Genomic DNA, 17313 nt, shown 5'->3' with positions numbered 1-17313 from the left:
AGAAAGAAGCAAAGTATAACTGGTCAATCTTCCAAGTCTATGTGGTTCAACAAGTATTTTAATATTCTGTCTTTTTTGCATCATATCTCTTGGTGTCATAAAATGGTTATACAACAAAGATAATTATGAGTGATCCTATTTTTTTCTTAAGAATTTTTTTTTCACTACTTTTCATCTCAGGAGAAGGCGTGTATATGGCAATGATGGCAACATATTTATTTTGGAGGCAAGTTTGGCATCCTCAGCAGATCATTTATTATTCGAGGCAGATTCAGAAGTTTCCAAATAAGTGAGAGTCTGATGTAAAGCTCAATGGCCAGGTTGTCTCTGAGTATGGCAGCATGCCACTTCAGGGAGGAAGGTCATCCTCCAGTGAGTAGGGTCATCACCAAATCTATTTCTCTCTCATAGATCTCGGTAATTTCAATTACAGGGGTGTCAGTTTGCTTTTTTTTTTTTTTTTTTTTTTTTTTTTTTGTCTTTTTGCCATTTCTTGGGCCGCTCCCGCGGCATATGGAGGTTCCCAGGCTAGGGGTCCAATCGGAGCTGGAGCTGCCAGCCTACGCCAGAGCCACAGCAACGCAGGATCCAAGCCGAGTCTGCAACCTACACCACAGCTCACGGCAACGCCGGATTGTTAATCCACTGAGCAAGGGCAGGGACCGAACCCACAACCTCATGGTTCCTAGTCGGATTCGTTAACCACTGTGCCACGACGGAACTCCTGCTTTTCTTTTTTTTTAAAGGTACAAATTGTAAGATATTTAAAGGGTACAACATAATGATTTGATATGTGCATATTTGAAAGGAGTCCCCCACTAAATTAACATATCAATCACCTCATATTTACTTTCATCATTGTTGAGAACATTTCAGTTCTGCTCTCTCAGAAAGTTTCAATTATACAATACAGTGTTATCAACTATAGTCACTATGTTACACATTAAATCCTCAAATCTTATTCAACTTAGAAATGAAAGTTTGTAACTTTTTACCCACCTCTCCCTATTTGTCCCATCTCCTAGTCCCTGGCAACAACTTTTCTGCAGTGTTTCTGAGTTTGATTTTTTTTCTTTTTTCTTTGGCTGAATAATACTCCTCTGTGTGTGTGTGTGTGTGTGTGTGAGAGAGAGAGGGAGAGGGAGAGGGAATCACATTTTCTTTATCCATTCATCTGCTGCTGGACACTTAAGTTGTTTTCATGCACTGGCTACTGTGAATAATGCTGCTGTGAAATTGGGAGTGCAGGTAACTCTTTGAGATGATTTTGTTTCCTTTGGATATATACCCGGAAGTGGGACTGCTGGGTCATTTGATAGTTCTACTTTTAACTTCTTGAGGAACCTTCCTACTGTTTTTCAGTTAACATTCTTACCAAAAGCCTACAAGGGTTTTCTTCTCTCCACATCCTTAACAGTATTTGTTATCTCTTGTCCTTTTGGTAGTAGACACCTTAACAGGTTTGAGGTGATATCACATTGTGGTTTTGATTTGCATTTCCTTGATGATTAGTGATGTTGAGAATCTTTTCATATATTTGTTGGCCATTTATAGATCTTTGAAAAAAATGCCTATTTAGGTCTTTTGCTCATTTAAAAAGTGAATTGTTTTTGTTTTTGCTATTGTGTTGTATGAATTCCTTGTATATTTAGGATATTAATCCCTTAATGGATATGTGGTTTGCAAGTATTTTTCTCCCATTCCATAGGTTTCATTTTCATTTTGTGGATGGTTTCCTCTGCTATACAGAAGCTTTTTAGTTTGATGAGGTCTCACTTGCTTTATTTTTGCTTTTGATACCTTTGCTTTTGGTGTCAAATCCAAAAAAATCATCATCAAGACTAATATCAAGGGGCTTACCCCCCATGTTTTCCTCTAGTTTTGTGGTTTCAAGTCTCACGTTCAAGTCTTCAACACATTTTGAGTTAGTTTTTGTGTATAGTATAAGATAGGGGCCTGATTTCATTCTTTTGCATGCTGTTGTCCAGTTTTCCCAACACCATTTATTGAAGAGACTATCCTTTTCCTAATGTATATTCTTGGCTTGTCAAAAATTAGTTGGCCATATGAATAAAATAAATCAGCAGGTTTATTTCTGGCCTCTTTATTCTGTTTTTAATGCCAGTTCCATACTGTTTGATTACTACTGCTTTGTAATATAAGTTGAAATCAGAAATGTGATCCCTCCAGCTTTGTTATTTCTCAAGATTGCTTTGGCTGTTTGGATCTTCTGTTGTTCCATATAAATTTTCAGATTGTTCTATTTTAGTGAAAAATGCCATTAGAATTTTGAGAGGGTTTACACTGGATCTGTAGATAGCTTTGGGTGTTATGGATATTTTGTAACAATATTAACTCTTCCAGTCATAAACATGAAAAATCTTCCCATTTATTTGTGTCTTCTTCAATTTCTTCCATCAATGTCTTATAGTTTTCAGCAACAGATCTTTTATCTCCTTGGTTAAGTTTATAACTAGCACTTTACTCTTTTTGATGCCATTATAGATTGTTTTCTTTTTTGATAGTTGTTGGTATAAAGAAAGACAACCGATTTTTGTAGCTTAAAATTTTACTGAAATAATTTATTAATCCTAACAGTTTTTGGTGGAGTTCTTATGGTTTTCTATATGTAGTATCATGTCATCTGCAAATGGAGATGACATTGGAGGTGACATGGCCATCACCAAATCTGTTTCTCTCTGATAGAACTAGGTGACTTCAATAACATGGGTGCCGATTTAGTCACGAATGTTTAGTATTACTTTTCTTGCATATTCTAAAATGAGTTTTTTCAGTTACTCATTCAGCTGTTATATCATGTGCAGTTATAGAACACAGTGGTCTCTGTCTGACTTAATGTAGGTCTGTGACTTTTTTCTAGTCTCCTTTTGGGAGAAAACCTATGTTCCTACACAGTCTACAGGGACAAGGCTTCTCTTCTTCCTCAGTATCTGAACAAATAACATTGTGTGCTGCCTCAGGTGGGCTTTTGGATACCACTATCCACACATGTACTAACAGCTACATGGATTATAGAATTGTAGGGAAATTGTTTCATGTTTTAATCATAGGCAGAAAATATAATCCTTCTTCTTAATATACTTATACCTAAAGTCACCTTTGAAATTCTTAGGATTAAATCTGAGATATATAGGTAGGGTAGAATGAATTTAAAAAACTAAAATAGGAGTTCCCTTGTGGTGCAGTGGTTAACGAATCTGACTAGGAACTATGAGGTTGCAGGTTCGGTCCCTGCCCTTGCTCAGTGGGTTGCTGATCTGGCGTTGCCATGAGCTGTGGTGTAGGTTGCAGACGCGGCTCGGATCCCGCGTTGCTGTGGCTCTGGCGTAGGCCGGTGGCTACAGCTCCGATTGGACCCCTAGCCTGGGAACCTCCATATGCCGCGGGAGCGGCCCAAGAAATGGCAAAAAGACAAAAAACAAAAAACAAAAAAACTCAAAAAACTAAAATAGGTTTCATATCTTCCAGAGAAAACACTGATGAAAATAACATAAAATTAACAAAATGAAATTTATATTCTATAGGGTACAGTTAGGATCAGTGGAGAGTTACATAGTGGCACATTTCTACTCAATATACAAAAGAACTTTACAATTTTCTGAGCTATATAAAGTATATACTAATATTCCTGGCATCCTCTAATAACTCAGAAAATAAATGTTGACTACTAGTGATAATCTCAAGTCATGTTTTTCAAATTCTGGCCAATTTGATGACATTTTAAGTATTCTAATAATACAAATTATATAACTGTGAAGCTCATTGCAGTTGGCCCTTGAACACAGGTTTGAGCTATGCAGATCCAATTATATGTGGATTTTTCTCAGTAAATATGTACTGAAGTACCACACAGTCCACAGCTGGCTGAGTGTGTGGATGTCAAGCTGTGGCTGTGGAGGGCTGACTGGACAGTTCTGTGTGGATTTTGACTGGGGGATCAGGGCTCCTGACTCTAGCACTGTTCAAGGATCAACTCTGTTTCCATTCATTTGTATTTAATTTTGGCCACCTTTCTACTGAATCTAGCCCTCAGTATAACCAGGAACTGTTGTAGCTTTCAAGTAAAAAGGGCCCTCTGTTACCTGAACATTAAATAAACCGCCTGAAAAGTGTTTCCAACTGGTAGGAAGCAGTGCTGTTCATTCTTATTATTTCTCCAATGTCTTTAAACTTTTCTCTGGATTCTCTGGATAAAAAAATACAAGAAATAATAATAGTGTTCATCTTAATCATTAACAAAGGGGCTGTCGATTCACGTCCTGATTATCTCTAAGTAATGGAGATGACCATTTACTGGGAGAAAATACTAATGCCAGCAGACTACAGTGTAATTTTGTGGGTATATTTAGTCCATCAGCAAGATACTGTAACACCTCAACAAATATTCACCCACTTTTCTCTTTTTAAAATGGGTTCCTCCAATTTGTAGCAGTTTTAAATTGCATTAACACTTACTAGCATCTGTCCAAGGATCACCAGTCTACTGACTTGCTGCATCTCTAAGCTGTACATAAGAGAGAGGCAAGCAAGTAATTCAGGGTAATAAAATAACCCCCCACTAGAAAGTAGGATGCTGTCACCAGACCATAGATTATACCATGAGAAGCCAGTTTCTTCATGAATAAAACATCCATAGTATTAAAAGTAAATGTCACTGCAACGAGTAAACTAGATCTGGACTTTAAAGTGGATCCTATCCTGTTGGTAAGATAGAGGGTTCTGATGAGCGAGTACAGATTACAAACTCAGCAGATTAGTGATCCAGAACACTAAATAAGATCCAGAAAAGAACATTTTAAGAGTGGCAAGTGGCAGATGTATACAGAGAAGTTTTCACGTAATCTGCAGCTATGCTTTGCTTGAATGCATAACTGAGGAAGATGAACAAATGTTTAGTTAGAGCTTGACAAGGCTTAGCCTAGCACTGCGCTGAGAACAGTGGTGTGTGTAGAAGATAGTCTTATCCACCTCAAGGAGCTTCCACAGCGTGGTTATTTCCTTGCATACTTGTTCAACAGATTTTGAATTAATTAAGACCATGCTTATAAGAAAGAAAATCATTGTTTATTGCTTTAAAGGTCTTTTACTTCTAAAGCAATATTGGCCACAGTAAGGAAAGAGCAATCCAAAAGAGGCTTGTGTGTCAGCAGTTGGGGAATTTGGCCTCCCTTCTCAAGAAGGCCGATTCTGTACTCCTTTACCTGAGCTATTAATAGCCAGTCACCAACTAGGTGAATGGAGGAGAGATCCAAGCCCTGTGTACTTTGACGTCCCCAGTGTGTGTCAGAGAGATCTGAGGGTGATCCCTGATACCTGACGGACATGTAAGCAGGCTGGGTGGAGAGTGTGTTCCTCTCTCTCCAGTAGTCTGTTTGCCCTCCTTAGGCTGTGTCCTCTGTGGAAGAAGACAGCCGACCAGAGACAAGAAGGACACTCTCTGGACAAGGGTGTACAAATAGCTGTAATTCAAGTTAGTCCTCAAGACCCTTTGGCAGGGGAATACAGACAGGCAAAAATTTTAACAGAGGGCTCTAGAAATCCTCTAGAAAAGCTGTCTGTGTTGAAGGGATGGTCTGGCAAGTGTTTCAGTAGAGGTTGAACACTACTCTCCTCTTAGGCCTACACATCAGTGGCCAGTACCATAGTGTTTCGATTACTGTAGCTTTATAACGTATTTTGAAAACAGGACATATGATGCCTCCAAGCTTTGTCCTCTCTCAAGATTGTTTTGGTTATTTGGGATTTGTTGTGGTTCCATACAAATATTAGGATTGTTTTTTTAATTCTATAAATCAATAAAGCTTTTGTAATAAAAAATTTAAAAGAATGAAGTAGGTTATATATATTGATATGGAAAGATATTAAAGGTAAATTTTTTTTCTTTAAATTTTTAAAAGTTTTTAAAATCAAGGTAATATATGTAAATAACTTACAAAAAAAAGCAGTTTACAACAAGGGCTTCTGATGAAAATCCATGTACCCTACACCCAGAGGTACTCATTTCTGTTCACAGTTTTTTTTAATTAAATTTTTTTTTCTGGGCATTGTTTAACTATTTAAATTTTGAAGTATAATTAATTTGCAATGTTGCGTTAGTTTCAGGTGTATGGCAAAGTGATTATTTTATATATATATTCTTTTATTCTTTTTCATTGCCATTATAGGTTATTACAATATATTGAATATAGTTCCCTATATTATATAGTAGGTCCTTGTTGTTTATATATACAGGTGTATATATGTTAATCCTATACTCCTAATTAATTCCTCCTCCCCTTTCCCCTTTGGTAACCATAAGTTTATTTTCTATGTCTGTGAGGTGAGTCTATTTGTTTTATAAATATTCATATCATTTTTTAAGATTCCACATATGTGATATTATATATTAGCCTTTTATTTAACTTACTACAGTAATCTCTAGGTCCATCAATGTTGCTGCAAATGGCATTCTTTCTTTTTTATGGCTAAGTAGTATTCCATTGTGTGTGTGTTTATGTATATATATGCTACATCTTCTTTATATCATTCATCTGTTGATGGACACTTAGGTTGCTTCCATGTCTTGGCTATTGTAAATAGTGCTGCTGTGAACACTGCAGTGCATGTATCATTTCCAGTTAGAGTGTTTTCAGGATGTATGTTTAGGAATGGGATTGCAGGATCATATGGTAACTCTATTTTTAGTTTTTAAAGGAATCTCCATACTCTTCTCCATAGTGGCTGAACCAATTTACATTCCTACCAACAGTGGAGGAGGGTACCCTCTTCTCCACACCCTCTCCAGCATTTATTATTTGTAGACTTTTAAAAGATGGCCATTCTGACTAATGTGAGGTGATACCTCATTGTGGTTTTGATTTGTATTTCTCTAAGAATTAGCAGTAGAGCATCTTTTCATGTGCCTGTTGACCATCTGTATGTTCACAGTTCCTCTGGTGGTTCCAAGTATACATGACAAACTAACATGCTTTTGGTGTTTTATAGTCTGAATTCAGCCTCTTTTCCCCACTTTGCTCCCTCACTGCTTGCTTTGTGTCTCCACTCAGAGGGTACTTCTTAGAGAGGACTTTCCCCAGAACCCCATTTTAAACTGCAACTCCCTTCAGTCTCTAACCTCTTAATCTGCTTTATTTTCCTCATGGTGCTTGTCACCATCTACATTTTTACTTTTACTCCATACTTTCGGGGTCTTTCCATTGTGCTTCCCTGCCTGTCTTTGCATGGTTGCAGCTTAGTTGCAGGCAAACTGGTATTCTGGCTCAGTGGAAGGGAAAAGTGGGCAAGGGCTCCTAGAAACACACATGCTTTGATTATGTTCCTTTGAGAAGAATTAGTAACTTGGCCAGAGTAGAGCTTGGAGGGCTTGGAAGTACAGTGTTCCTGGGCAAATCCGTGCCTGATGTCTCTATTACCAGAGAAAGGGAAAACATATTTTGATGGACAACGTGCCATAGTATTCGTGATTTGTTGATTTTAAAAATTGAAAAGTCATCTGTAAAGTATATAAGGTGTTTAAAATATGAAAAGCTGTGATGTAAGATCTTACATAACTGTGATCTGGTAAACATGACTGGCTGTAGAGACAAGTACTGTACTGTGATCACACTTCTTATGTTACTTAAAGGAGAATAGTCTCAGAATCAAATTCTTTTGCTCTTCCTATTAATTCCCCTTTTTAGTACACAGGCAGACTCAAGTTTTTACAAATTGAAGCTTTGTGCCAACTGTGCCAACAAAGTCTATTGGTGCAATTTTTCCAACAGCATCTTCTTGCTTCATGCCTCTGTGTCATGTTTTAGTAATTCTCACACTATTTCAAACCTTTTCATCATCATTGTATTTGTTATGGTGATCTGTGATCAGTGATCTTTGATGTTACTCTGACTTGCTAAAGGCAATAAATTATTTTTAAAATTAAGGTATGTACATCTTTTTGGGTCATAATGCTATTTCATACTTAAAAGATTACAGTATGGTATAAACAAACTTTTACATGCACTGGGAAACCAAAAAATTCGTGTGACTCACTTTATTGTGACATTTGCTTTATCTTGATCTGGAACTGAATCTTGCAATATCTCTGAGGTATGGCTGAACTTAAATTTGGACTATGCCTTTTTTGTTTTCTGATGTTTCTAGTTGCTTTTTGTTCCCCTATATAAGCTTTTGCTGTTGCTCCCACACAGTCCTTGTTCTCCTACTCCAACGTGAACTTCCTGCATGCTTTGGCTGCTCTATCCCTGTTGTATCTTAGGATTTCTCGTTTGCTGGAGTGCAATTTCAGGAAATTGTCTAAGAAAGAGTAAGAATCCTTGCCCCATGTATTTACCATCACAGCTGGTCCGTTCTAGATTCAGAACCATTTCCCCTTGAACTGTGAAGGCACTTTCTCTTGTCTCCCAGGATGCAGCGTTGCTAAGCAATCTGCTCTCACTCTGATGGGCCTTACTTTGGAGGTGTCTTCTCTCTAGAAGCTTTATAGATCTTCTGCATGTAGTCACAGTGTTCATGAATCTTCCCAGGATCTTTTCTATGTATTCTACTTGACTTTGGAAGGTTCTTACAAATTGGTCTCAAATGTTCCTTCATCTTGGAAAACTTCAGTGTGTAATTATTGAGTAATGCTTCCCCTCCCCCCGTTTTCTTTCTAGGGCTGCACCTGCAGCATATGGAAGTCCTTGGATAGGGGTTGAATTGGAGTTGTAATCGCCTGCCTATACCTCAGCCACAGCAACACCAGATCTGAGCCACAGCTTGCGGCAATGCTGAAGCCTTAACCCACTGAGTGAGGTCAGGGATTGAAATCGTGTCCTCATGGATATTATTAATTGGGTTCTTAACCAGCTGAGGTACAACAGGAAATCCCTCAGGAGATTTTTCTGATAACTTTCAACCATTTTACTTCATTTATTTGTATACTTATTTTTGTTCTGATTTTTTTCAATAGTATCCTTTCCTATGACTGCAATATAACATTCCTTTGGAATTGTTAGCTAATACATTCAAATAAGATAAGATTTAAAGAAAATGCAAAGTATCTGCAGAAGGTAAGACTGACTATCCTAAAATGCTAAAGCATTAACACTAATTCTATTCAAAATAAGACCAAAAAGGAGGCAAGTTACAAAAATCAGTGCCATAGCACTTCTCACTTACTTGATGAACAATGATGAAAAACAAAAAAACATTCTGTGGCTAGAAGACTAGAAGGAAGTGTTTCCTCTCATCCTACCAGCGGCATATTGTTATAGCCTCTCTGGGGGCCAATTTTAAAGTCAGCAAAGGGTCCAAAAACAGCCTTATTTTTGAACCAAGGCAGCTCTACTTCTAGGCAACCAAGCAGCTCTTACTTCTAGGCATTCAAGCTAAGGAAACATACAAATAGAAGAAAAAGACACTCCAGTAAAATAGCAAAAAAGGAAGCAATTTAAGTGACCATCAGTTGTGTGCACCTTTATTATATCTAGACAACATGGAGTATTACGCAGGTGTTTGGAAAAAGGATGTGGATCTTTATTGTTGTGGAAAGAAGCCCATGTTTCACAGCAGAGTGACAAGGGCAGGTTACAGAGTAATACTGCTAAAATGGAGTCATGTGTCCATACAAGATGACTAAAGTCTGGAATGATATATAACAAAATGCTTGTAGAAGTCATTTTTCATCATGGTTTATTAGAAAAAATTTTTTCTTCAGTTTATTTTTAAAAGTTTCTCTTTTTTTCCCATGAAAATAGTTTTACCAAAAAAAGGGCTAATGGGAGTTCCCATCGTGGCTCAGTGGTTAACAAATCCGACTAGGAACCATGAGGTTGTAGGTTTGATCCCGGGCCTTGCTCAGTGGGTTGAGGATCTGGCGTTGCCGTGAGCTGTGGCGTGGGTCACAGACGCGGCTCGGATCTGGCATTGCTGGGGCTCTGGCGTAGGCCGGCGGCTACAGCTCGGATTAGACCCCTAGCCTGGGAACCTCCACATGCCGCATGAGCAGCCCTAGAAAAGGCAAAAAGACAGACAAAACAAAACAAAAAGGCTAATGGTAAAAGTCTCTAAAGTGTTTTTCATACAGTATTAAGTAGTGATAAGATGAGGAATCAAAATAACTAGTGTTATTCCATTAACAGTTGAATCACCAGGAATAAGTCTTAGTAGCAGTTTACTCAACTGTAAAATGGGTATAAGTGATGGTCGACTAGCTACCTCACAATGCTGTTGAGAAGATCAAGCAAAATATATTTAAATATTTTTAAAAATGTAAAATACTACAAAAATGAATGCTGGCGTAACTAATATCTCTCAAAGCAGTTAAAAATGTTGATTTGATATCATAACTTTTTTTTTTTTTTTTAAAAGGGCCACATGTGTGGAGTATGGAAGCTCCCAAGCTAGGGGTCGAATTGGAACTATAGCTGCTGGCCTACACCACATGCGGGATCCAGGCTGCATCTGCAACCTACATCACAGCTCAAGGCAATGCAGGATCCTTAATCCACTGAGTGAGGCCAGGGATCCAACCTTGGCTACCCCTGACACAATGGGAACTCCTCATAACTGATTTTTGAGATGTTATTCTCATGCAGTAATTGTACTGTTTACAATCCTGTCCTACGTGTAACTTTGGTAAATGTTGACAGAGAAATAGTGACATAGAATGCAAATCTAAAAGTGCAGATCTCTTCTCTGGCCCAGAAATTATGTAGCAAAAACTCTAACCAGACCAATGGATAGATTAGGCAATTAATTATGTAGTTTTCGCTGATGGACACTAAAAGTTCCTTCCACCTCAAAACAATACTCTGCCTTCTCTTTGCTTCAGACAGACAATCAAGTTGCCTGAAATTCTTACAGCAGTCATTCATATATTTGTGGTAAGTCCTTGAAGGCTCCTATTAAATTACAAGTGTGGTGTGGGGGGGCAGAGAGGGGGGGAGAGAGAGATCGGGCAACACATTATTATCCTCTATTAATTATTAGATCAGTGACTCATCTACCAAGAAGAGTAGGATAAAGAGCCCATTCCTTTCTAAAATTTAAGTGTCTTTGAAGGTGGTGGGATTGAGAAGATGAGGCAGGGAGAAGAGCATGAGATCAGGCTCATCGAGGGAGCTGCTATGGCAGGAAGGCCCATGCAGAGGGTGGTGTCTGTCAAGACGGAAAACTAAAGGACAATCTCTGTTACCTTTACAACCTGCGTTGTAAGTTTCTTTTTCTTTTTTTCTTTTTACAACCTGTGTAGGACTAGTCTGACTCTAAAAGTATTAGCAATAATGTATTTATGAAAATATATATGTTATTTTGTTCAATTCTACTCTGGGTAAATATAAGGAATGTTACTAGCTTTGTTAAAAAAAATTAGGCACAAGTATATTTTAACTGAGATATACCTAAACTGTAACATCTACTTTATTATAAATGAAATATTTTGTTTTTCATTTATTTTTTGGCCATGCTCAAGGCACGTGGAAGTTCCTGAGCCAGTGACAATGCCAGGTCCTTATCTGCTAGGCCATTCAGGGAACTCTCAGATAAAATATTTTAAATGTTAATATATGCCTTTCAGCATTACATACTCTGTGTATTTAGGTCACTGATAAAAAGTTTTTTTTTTTTTTTTTTTTTTTTATAGCTGCACATGCAGCATATGGGAAATTCCTGGGCTAAGGGTCAGACTGGATGGCCTAGGCTACAGCCACAGCAACACCAGATCTGAGCCACATCTGCAACCCATGCTTGCAGCAATGCCAGATCCCTAACCCACTGAGTGAGGCCAGGGATTGAACCTACAACCTCACAGACCCTTGTCAAGTTCTTAACCTGCTGAGCCACAACAGGAACTCCAAAAGTTAGGTGTTTTGGAAACAACTGCCATAATAACATAGAAATCCCCACAACAGGTATCCCCCCATCTCCTCTCTAGTTGTGGCTAAAAAGAGTAAAATGGGAATTTTATTAATATTCTTCCTCCTCCTTTTCACCTGCATATGGGATGTTCACCTAACTCCACACCTCTCACTGTGGCCCTAAGCTAATTATAAAAGTCCGTTCAAATCTATCTACCTATCTTTTGTTTTGCTGCCTCCTACCTGGGACTTTTTCAAGCAAGTAGAAAATCTCCAATCAGTCTATTATCACAACCAGAATGCAAGAGATTAGTGACCAGGAGAGAAGCAGAATCAGCTTACATCCTTTCAGGAAAGGGAATGATATTACTTCACAAGCAAGAAATCCGAGGTACCCTTACCTTAATTTAGAAAACTGCAGTTAGTAATCACATTAAAGTTGGTCTTACATGCCAGAGAGTTTGTTTCCTGTTGTTTTTACAATTTCAGTGTTCTTTGTGTTAACAAAATTATTTGGTGAAAGGCATATATAATTAACATTTAAAATATTTCACCTTTAATAAAGTAGGTCTTACAGAGTTAAAATAGGCCCTGCATTGATTTTTTTACAAAGTTAATAACATGGCTTGTACTTATCCAGAGTAGAATTTAGAAATTTAACTTGTTAATTAACACCCTGAAACCTCCTTTTTTTTTTTTTTTTTTGCCATTTCTTGGGCTGCTCCGGTGGCATATGGAGGTTCCCAGGCTAGGGGTCGAATCGGAGCTGCAGCTGCCAGCCTACACCATAGCTCACGGCAACGCTGGATCGTTAACCCACTGAGCAAACCCACTGCGGGAGGGACCAAACCCGCAACCTCATGGATCCTAGTCAGATTCTCAGATTCGTTAACCACTGCGCCATGATGGGAACTCCTGAAACCTCCTTTCTTAACTGAGGAATAAAATGTGTTTCTCACTGTAATCTATCAACCTAAATAACGGATGTATAGATTCCACCATGGACACTCTCTCACCCTGCCCCGCAAAAGGTCAATTATTTCTTGAAGGAAAGAGAACTAAGCCTGAAGCTACACATTTAGCAAGGAAAATGGGTTAAAGAACAGATGTCCAGAGCTGAGAAGAATTGGTACAGGTGATCTGGTCACTACACAGAGGTTCTGAACCTGCTTTCTCTTTTTCATAGTCAAATACTTAATGAAAACAACTCTGATTAATACCAGACACCAAAAAGAAGTAGAAGTGATCTTCTCAACTGTCGTTAACTTTCACTAAACATTCTACTAAGTGAACTGTATTAGCCACACCCATTTCAGCTGCTTCAGTTTAACTGCGTGTTCACTGAAATGAATTTTGAGTTTTCAGACACCTGTTCTCTTTTAGAGAGAGGAGTTTATAGCTTGTGTGCCTGTATGTGTAGTTACTAAAATGAGGAGAATAGTCCAGCCATGGAGATGATGCTCACAGAATGAAAATACCGTGGGACTCTATACATGTATATACTGATAGAGAGGAAAAGTTACAACGGCATTTTTGGTGCCCAAAAAGTTTAGGTTTACTAGTATGTGTTTCCGAGGTGCTCTTGGTATTATGAAAACAGAATGAGTACTTGGAGGAGAAAAACAAATCTCAAAAAGTCATGTTTGCTACTTCCATGATCAAAGGGAAAAAAATCTATTATAGATGTGAATTAGAGTAAGTCTAAAAGAAGATGGAAAAAAAATTATGGGATGAATTTGCAAAAGTGTGAAGAGAGGCCTTCACTGACACCAGAACTACATTGAGATGACTCTTGCAAACTACTTACTTTTCTAGACTTATGATACTAACCAGCCATCTCAAGGCTGTGTTGATCACAAGGTGTATATTAGTGTTTAAACTTTCATCTCTCTCCTCGTAAAAATATAGATGAACAATTTAGATTAAAAATTTAACAAGATTTTTATGACAACAAATTAATGTAAAATACTGCTCTATTCTATCATTTACCTGCAAGATCTCTCAGAAATGTTATTTAAAACATTAAAGGCAGTGCTGTCTTCAAAGGAGACACTAAATTAACTATTCTCTCTCATTAGCAAACTGAAATAAAGGTTTTGGAGCCCTTTTAAACCAATGCCTATTTCATAACTTTCTAAAAATTATTTTAGTAATTTTTTGTAATCATTAACAGTAGTTGTATAAAGGATCATAGTACAAAAAAATCACTAACTATCTTTAATTAGGTCAGAAATTTACTGATAAGGCATTATTAATTTTTACAAACAACCTTAAGACAAGATAATAAAATGCACATCCTAGTAACAGTCTTAGCAGAATAAATGGTATCCTTATGGCTTTTCTCCCGTCACCTAATTGGTCTCTTCATGAAACAGAAAAAAAAGTTGCAAGCTACAAGGGCTAAGTTTCCACATGATCTGACTTTAACTCTGAAGCCAAAATAATGCAAAACATAAGATAAAAATTCAAATAGAAGTCTTTTATATGTAATTTTAAAAACATTTACTATATGGTAGTAAAAACATTTTTAATTTAAAATTCTCAAAGCAGCTCCTATCAAAAAAACCACAAAAAATTGACAGTAATTTAAAAAAAAATTTTTTTTTTCCCCTTTTCTAGGGCCGCTCCTGTGGCATATGGAGGTTCCCAGGCTAGGGGTCTAACTGGAGCTGTAGCCACTGGCCTACGCCACAGCCATAGCAACACCAGATCTGAGCTGCATCTCAACCTACACCACAGCTCACAGCAACGCCAGATCCTTAATCCACTGAGCAAGGGCAGGGACTGAACCCGCAACCTCATGGTTCCTCGTCGGTTTTGTTAACCACTGAGGAACTCCAACAGTGATATATTTTGTAAGTTTGTTTCTAAGTTAAAAAGTGGAAGTTTACTATGCAAAATAACATTGTGTTTATGCAACAAGTTGGATTTTTTTGGTAGTTGTGTTTATTTTTTATTTTTTTGTCTTTTTGCCATTTCTTGGGCCGCTCCGGTGGCATATGAAGGTTCCCAGGCTAGGGGTCGAATCGGAGCTGCAGCTGCCAGCCTACGCCAGAGCCATAGCAACTTGGGATCTGAGCCGTGTCTGCAACCTACACCACAGCTCTCGGCAACGCTGGATCGTTAACCCACTGAGCAAGGGCAGGGATCAAACCTGCAACCTCATGGTTCCTATCAGATTCGTTAACCACTGTGCCACAATGGGAACTCCAGTAGTTGTGTTTATTAATCATTTTGTTTTAAAATTGCTCATTATCAAAAAAGACCCAAAGATATACTAACAGAATTGAAGTGGACATGAGAAATCTGAATCTTTGCTTTCAGTAACTCCTTAAATATTTTATATCTATAGGATTTATTTTAAAGTAAATTCAGTAAATAATTTAGCAAAGAATACTTACTGTCATGAAAATAAGGATCATATTGATGGAAATAAAGCCTTCTTAATTTCAACTAAACATTTACTATTTAGTAAATGTCAGTGCTGTGGTAAGTATTTTTATAAGGTTCTCTGCCCTAAATTACAGAAGTATTACATCTAAAACTTTCTAGGTAAACACTGTTTTTTAAATGGTGGGTATGACTAGTCATATATACATACATATGTATAATTATATATTACATATTTTTATATATAAAAGCTATATATATATATACTTTTAAAGTATATTAAATTTAATTATAAAATTATATGCATATAAATTGCAGGTTTTTTGTTTAAACAACTCATCAAAATGGATGGTAGGTATCATCCTTGAAATAAAAACAACATTATAGGAATATTGCTCAATTAATGCAAACCACCTGTTTAAATGCCTAAAGCAATCTGTACTTCAGTTGAAATGATTCACTGAAATACCAATTCTCTAATTCTGATCAGTCTGAGAAGTATTTTTTCCCCACAGCTAAAGGGGTCACTCTAAACCCAAGAACTAGGATTGTCTTTCTATGATTAGGTTACAGTAGCTTAAATCTCTAAACACCAGCATTCCTCACATGGCTGTTAATTGTAGATCAGGGGACTGGCTGACATCTGCTTCTTGCTTATTTCCTTAATGGTTCACTTCCAGGTCCTAAAAGGATTGTAGCCTTTCTCCAAAGACAGTGTGGGATGCATCTATGTCTGCCTTCTACATAGGTGGCTTGTTCTGGTTTGTCACTCCCCATACAATGCAAATCTGAGTGAACTCACATCTGTCACCGATCGACCCAATTCATGGGCAATCTTTTCCCATCGACCTGGGGTCCCTCCTGGGAACTTAACCATACTTCTTGTCAGCTGGCTGAGGTCCTCTTCTGTCCATTCAGGTGCCTGCAAAACAGTCAAGAAAAAAGATAATTTTCAGAATGTTTGCTAAAACATTTAGTAAGCCAGTGAAATAAAGTACTGGCACCATGCTTTCTGCAAAAATAACAATGTTAAAATGTATCTAATAGTTTAGGTGAAGGTTTGAGTTGCATATTTAATATCAGAATGCAAAGCTCTAGCAGGCTTTTAAATGTTCCAATGTATACCAAATAGTAAAGAAGAAATATTGTGAACCCAGGTTTTGAAGACATTAAAAAAAGACAATTGTTTTGAAGTGCACTGCGTGTCACTAATGTTCACAAATGCCTCATGTAAGGTTACCACAGAAGGTCTTGAAGTTTTAACAAAAAATATTAAAAAAGCAAAAAACGTTACATGTGTAAATGCAAATGTGAACAAATAAATGCTCTGATTTAGAATCAGAACTGAGACAAAGATATATTTTTTGTTCATTCTACATGACATTTAAATTCTAAAAATCATGTGTATCCAAGAAGTTTAACTTATCACGTGCCAGCATTTTATAAAACTTGGGAACAGAAATAAGTTAGAAACTCCTGTGACTGAGACTTAAACCATCCAGCTCACGCAAAGCAACACCTCCTTTTTGAGAAAATAAAGAGCTTCTAAAAGTTGATCAAAGTATTAACTGAATGAAAAAATTCCTTCAAGATTATAAAATCTCTTTTGCGAGAGCAAAAATTCTAAGAGCATATTCTCTGCATTTTATTCAGCACTGCCAAAGCTGAGCAAAGCAAGAGAAACCATTATCATATATTAGATAACCATAGTACAATTATTTTACGTTACAGCACTAAACTATTCCCTACCAGAGGCAGTAGCCATGCTGGTGTTACACCAGACGAGGAGTGAGCAGAGATGGAGGAAGCCGCCTTATTTTCCTTTAATTTAAAAAAATAAATAAAAGAAAGGAGGAAGGAAACCTTTGAGGCAAATACCTTTTCTAATCACCATTTCCGATAATGAACAGGCATACATCAGGCCTTTGCATTACAGAACCATCAGCACAGAACAACAGTCAGAGGTGAGTGACCCCAGGGACTATCTGCACAGCTACAGCAAAGCTTCTCCCTGACACTAATCCTCCCTGTCATTCTCCCACTGTGCTCTAACCACACTGACATCCGC

At 37.5% G+C, this 17313-nt stretch overlaps 1 protein-coding gene across 1 annotated transcript in view; it reads right to left on the bottom strand.

Annotated features, from left to right (window-relative positions):
• DNAJC1 (DnaJ heat shock protein family (Hsp40) member C1) overlaps positions 1–17313 on the bottom strand; it is a 197935-nt gene that overhangs the window by 14321 nt on the left and 166301 nt on the right. The window contains exon 9 of the mRNA XM_005668160.2: positions 16048–16167. Within this exon, the coding sequence (XP_005668217.2) occupies positions 16048–16167 (120 nt within the window). The remainder of the gene's footprint in view (positions 1–16047; positions 16168–17313) is intronic.

This window comes from Sus scrofa, chromosome 10 (genome assembly GCF_000003025.6).
Source record: "Sus scrofa isolate TJ Tabasco breed Duroc chromosome 10, Sscrofa11.1, whole genome shotgun sequence".
Lineage (NCBI taxonomy): Eukaryota > Metazoa > Chordata > Mammalia > Artiodactyla > Suidae > Sus > Sus scrofa.
This window is presented reverse-complemented; position numbering and strand designations above follow the sequence as displayed.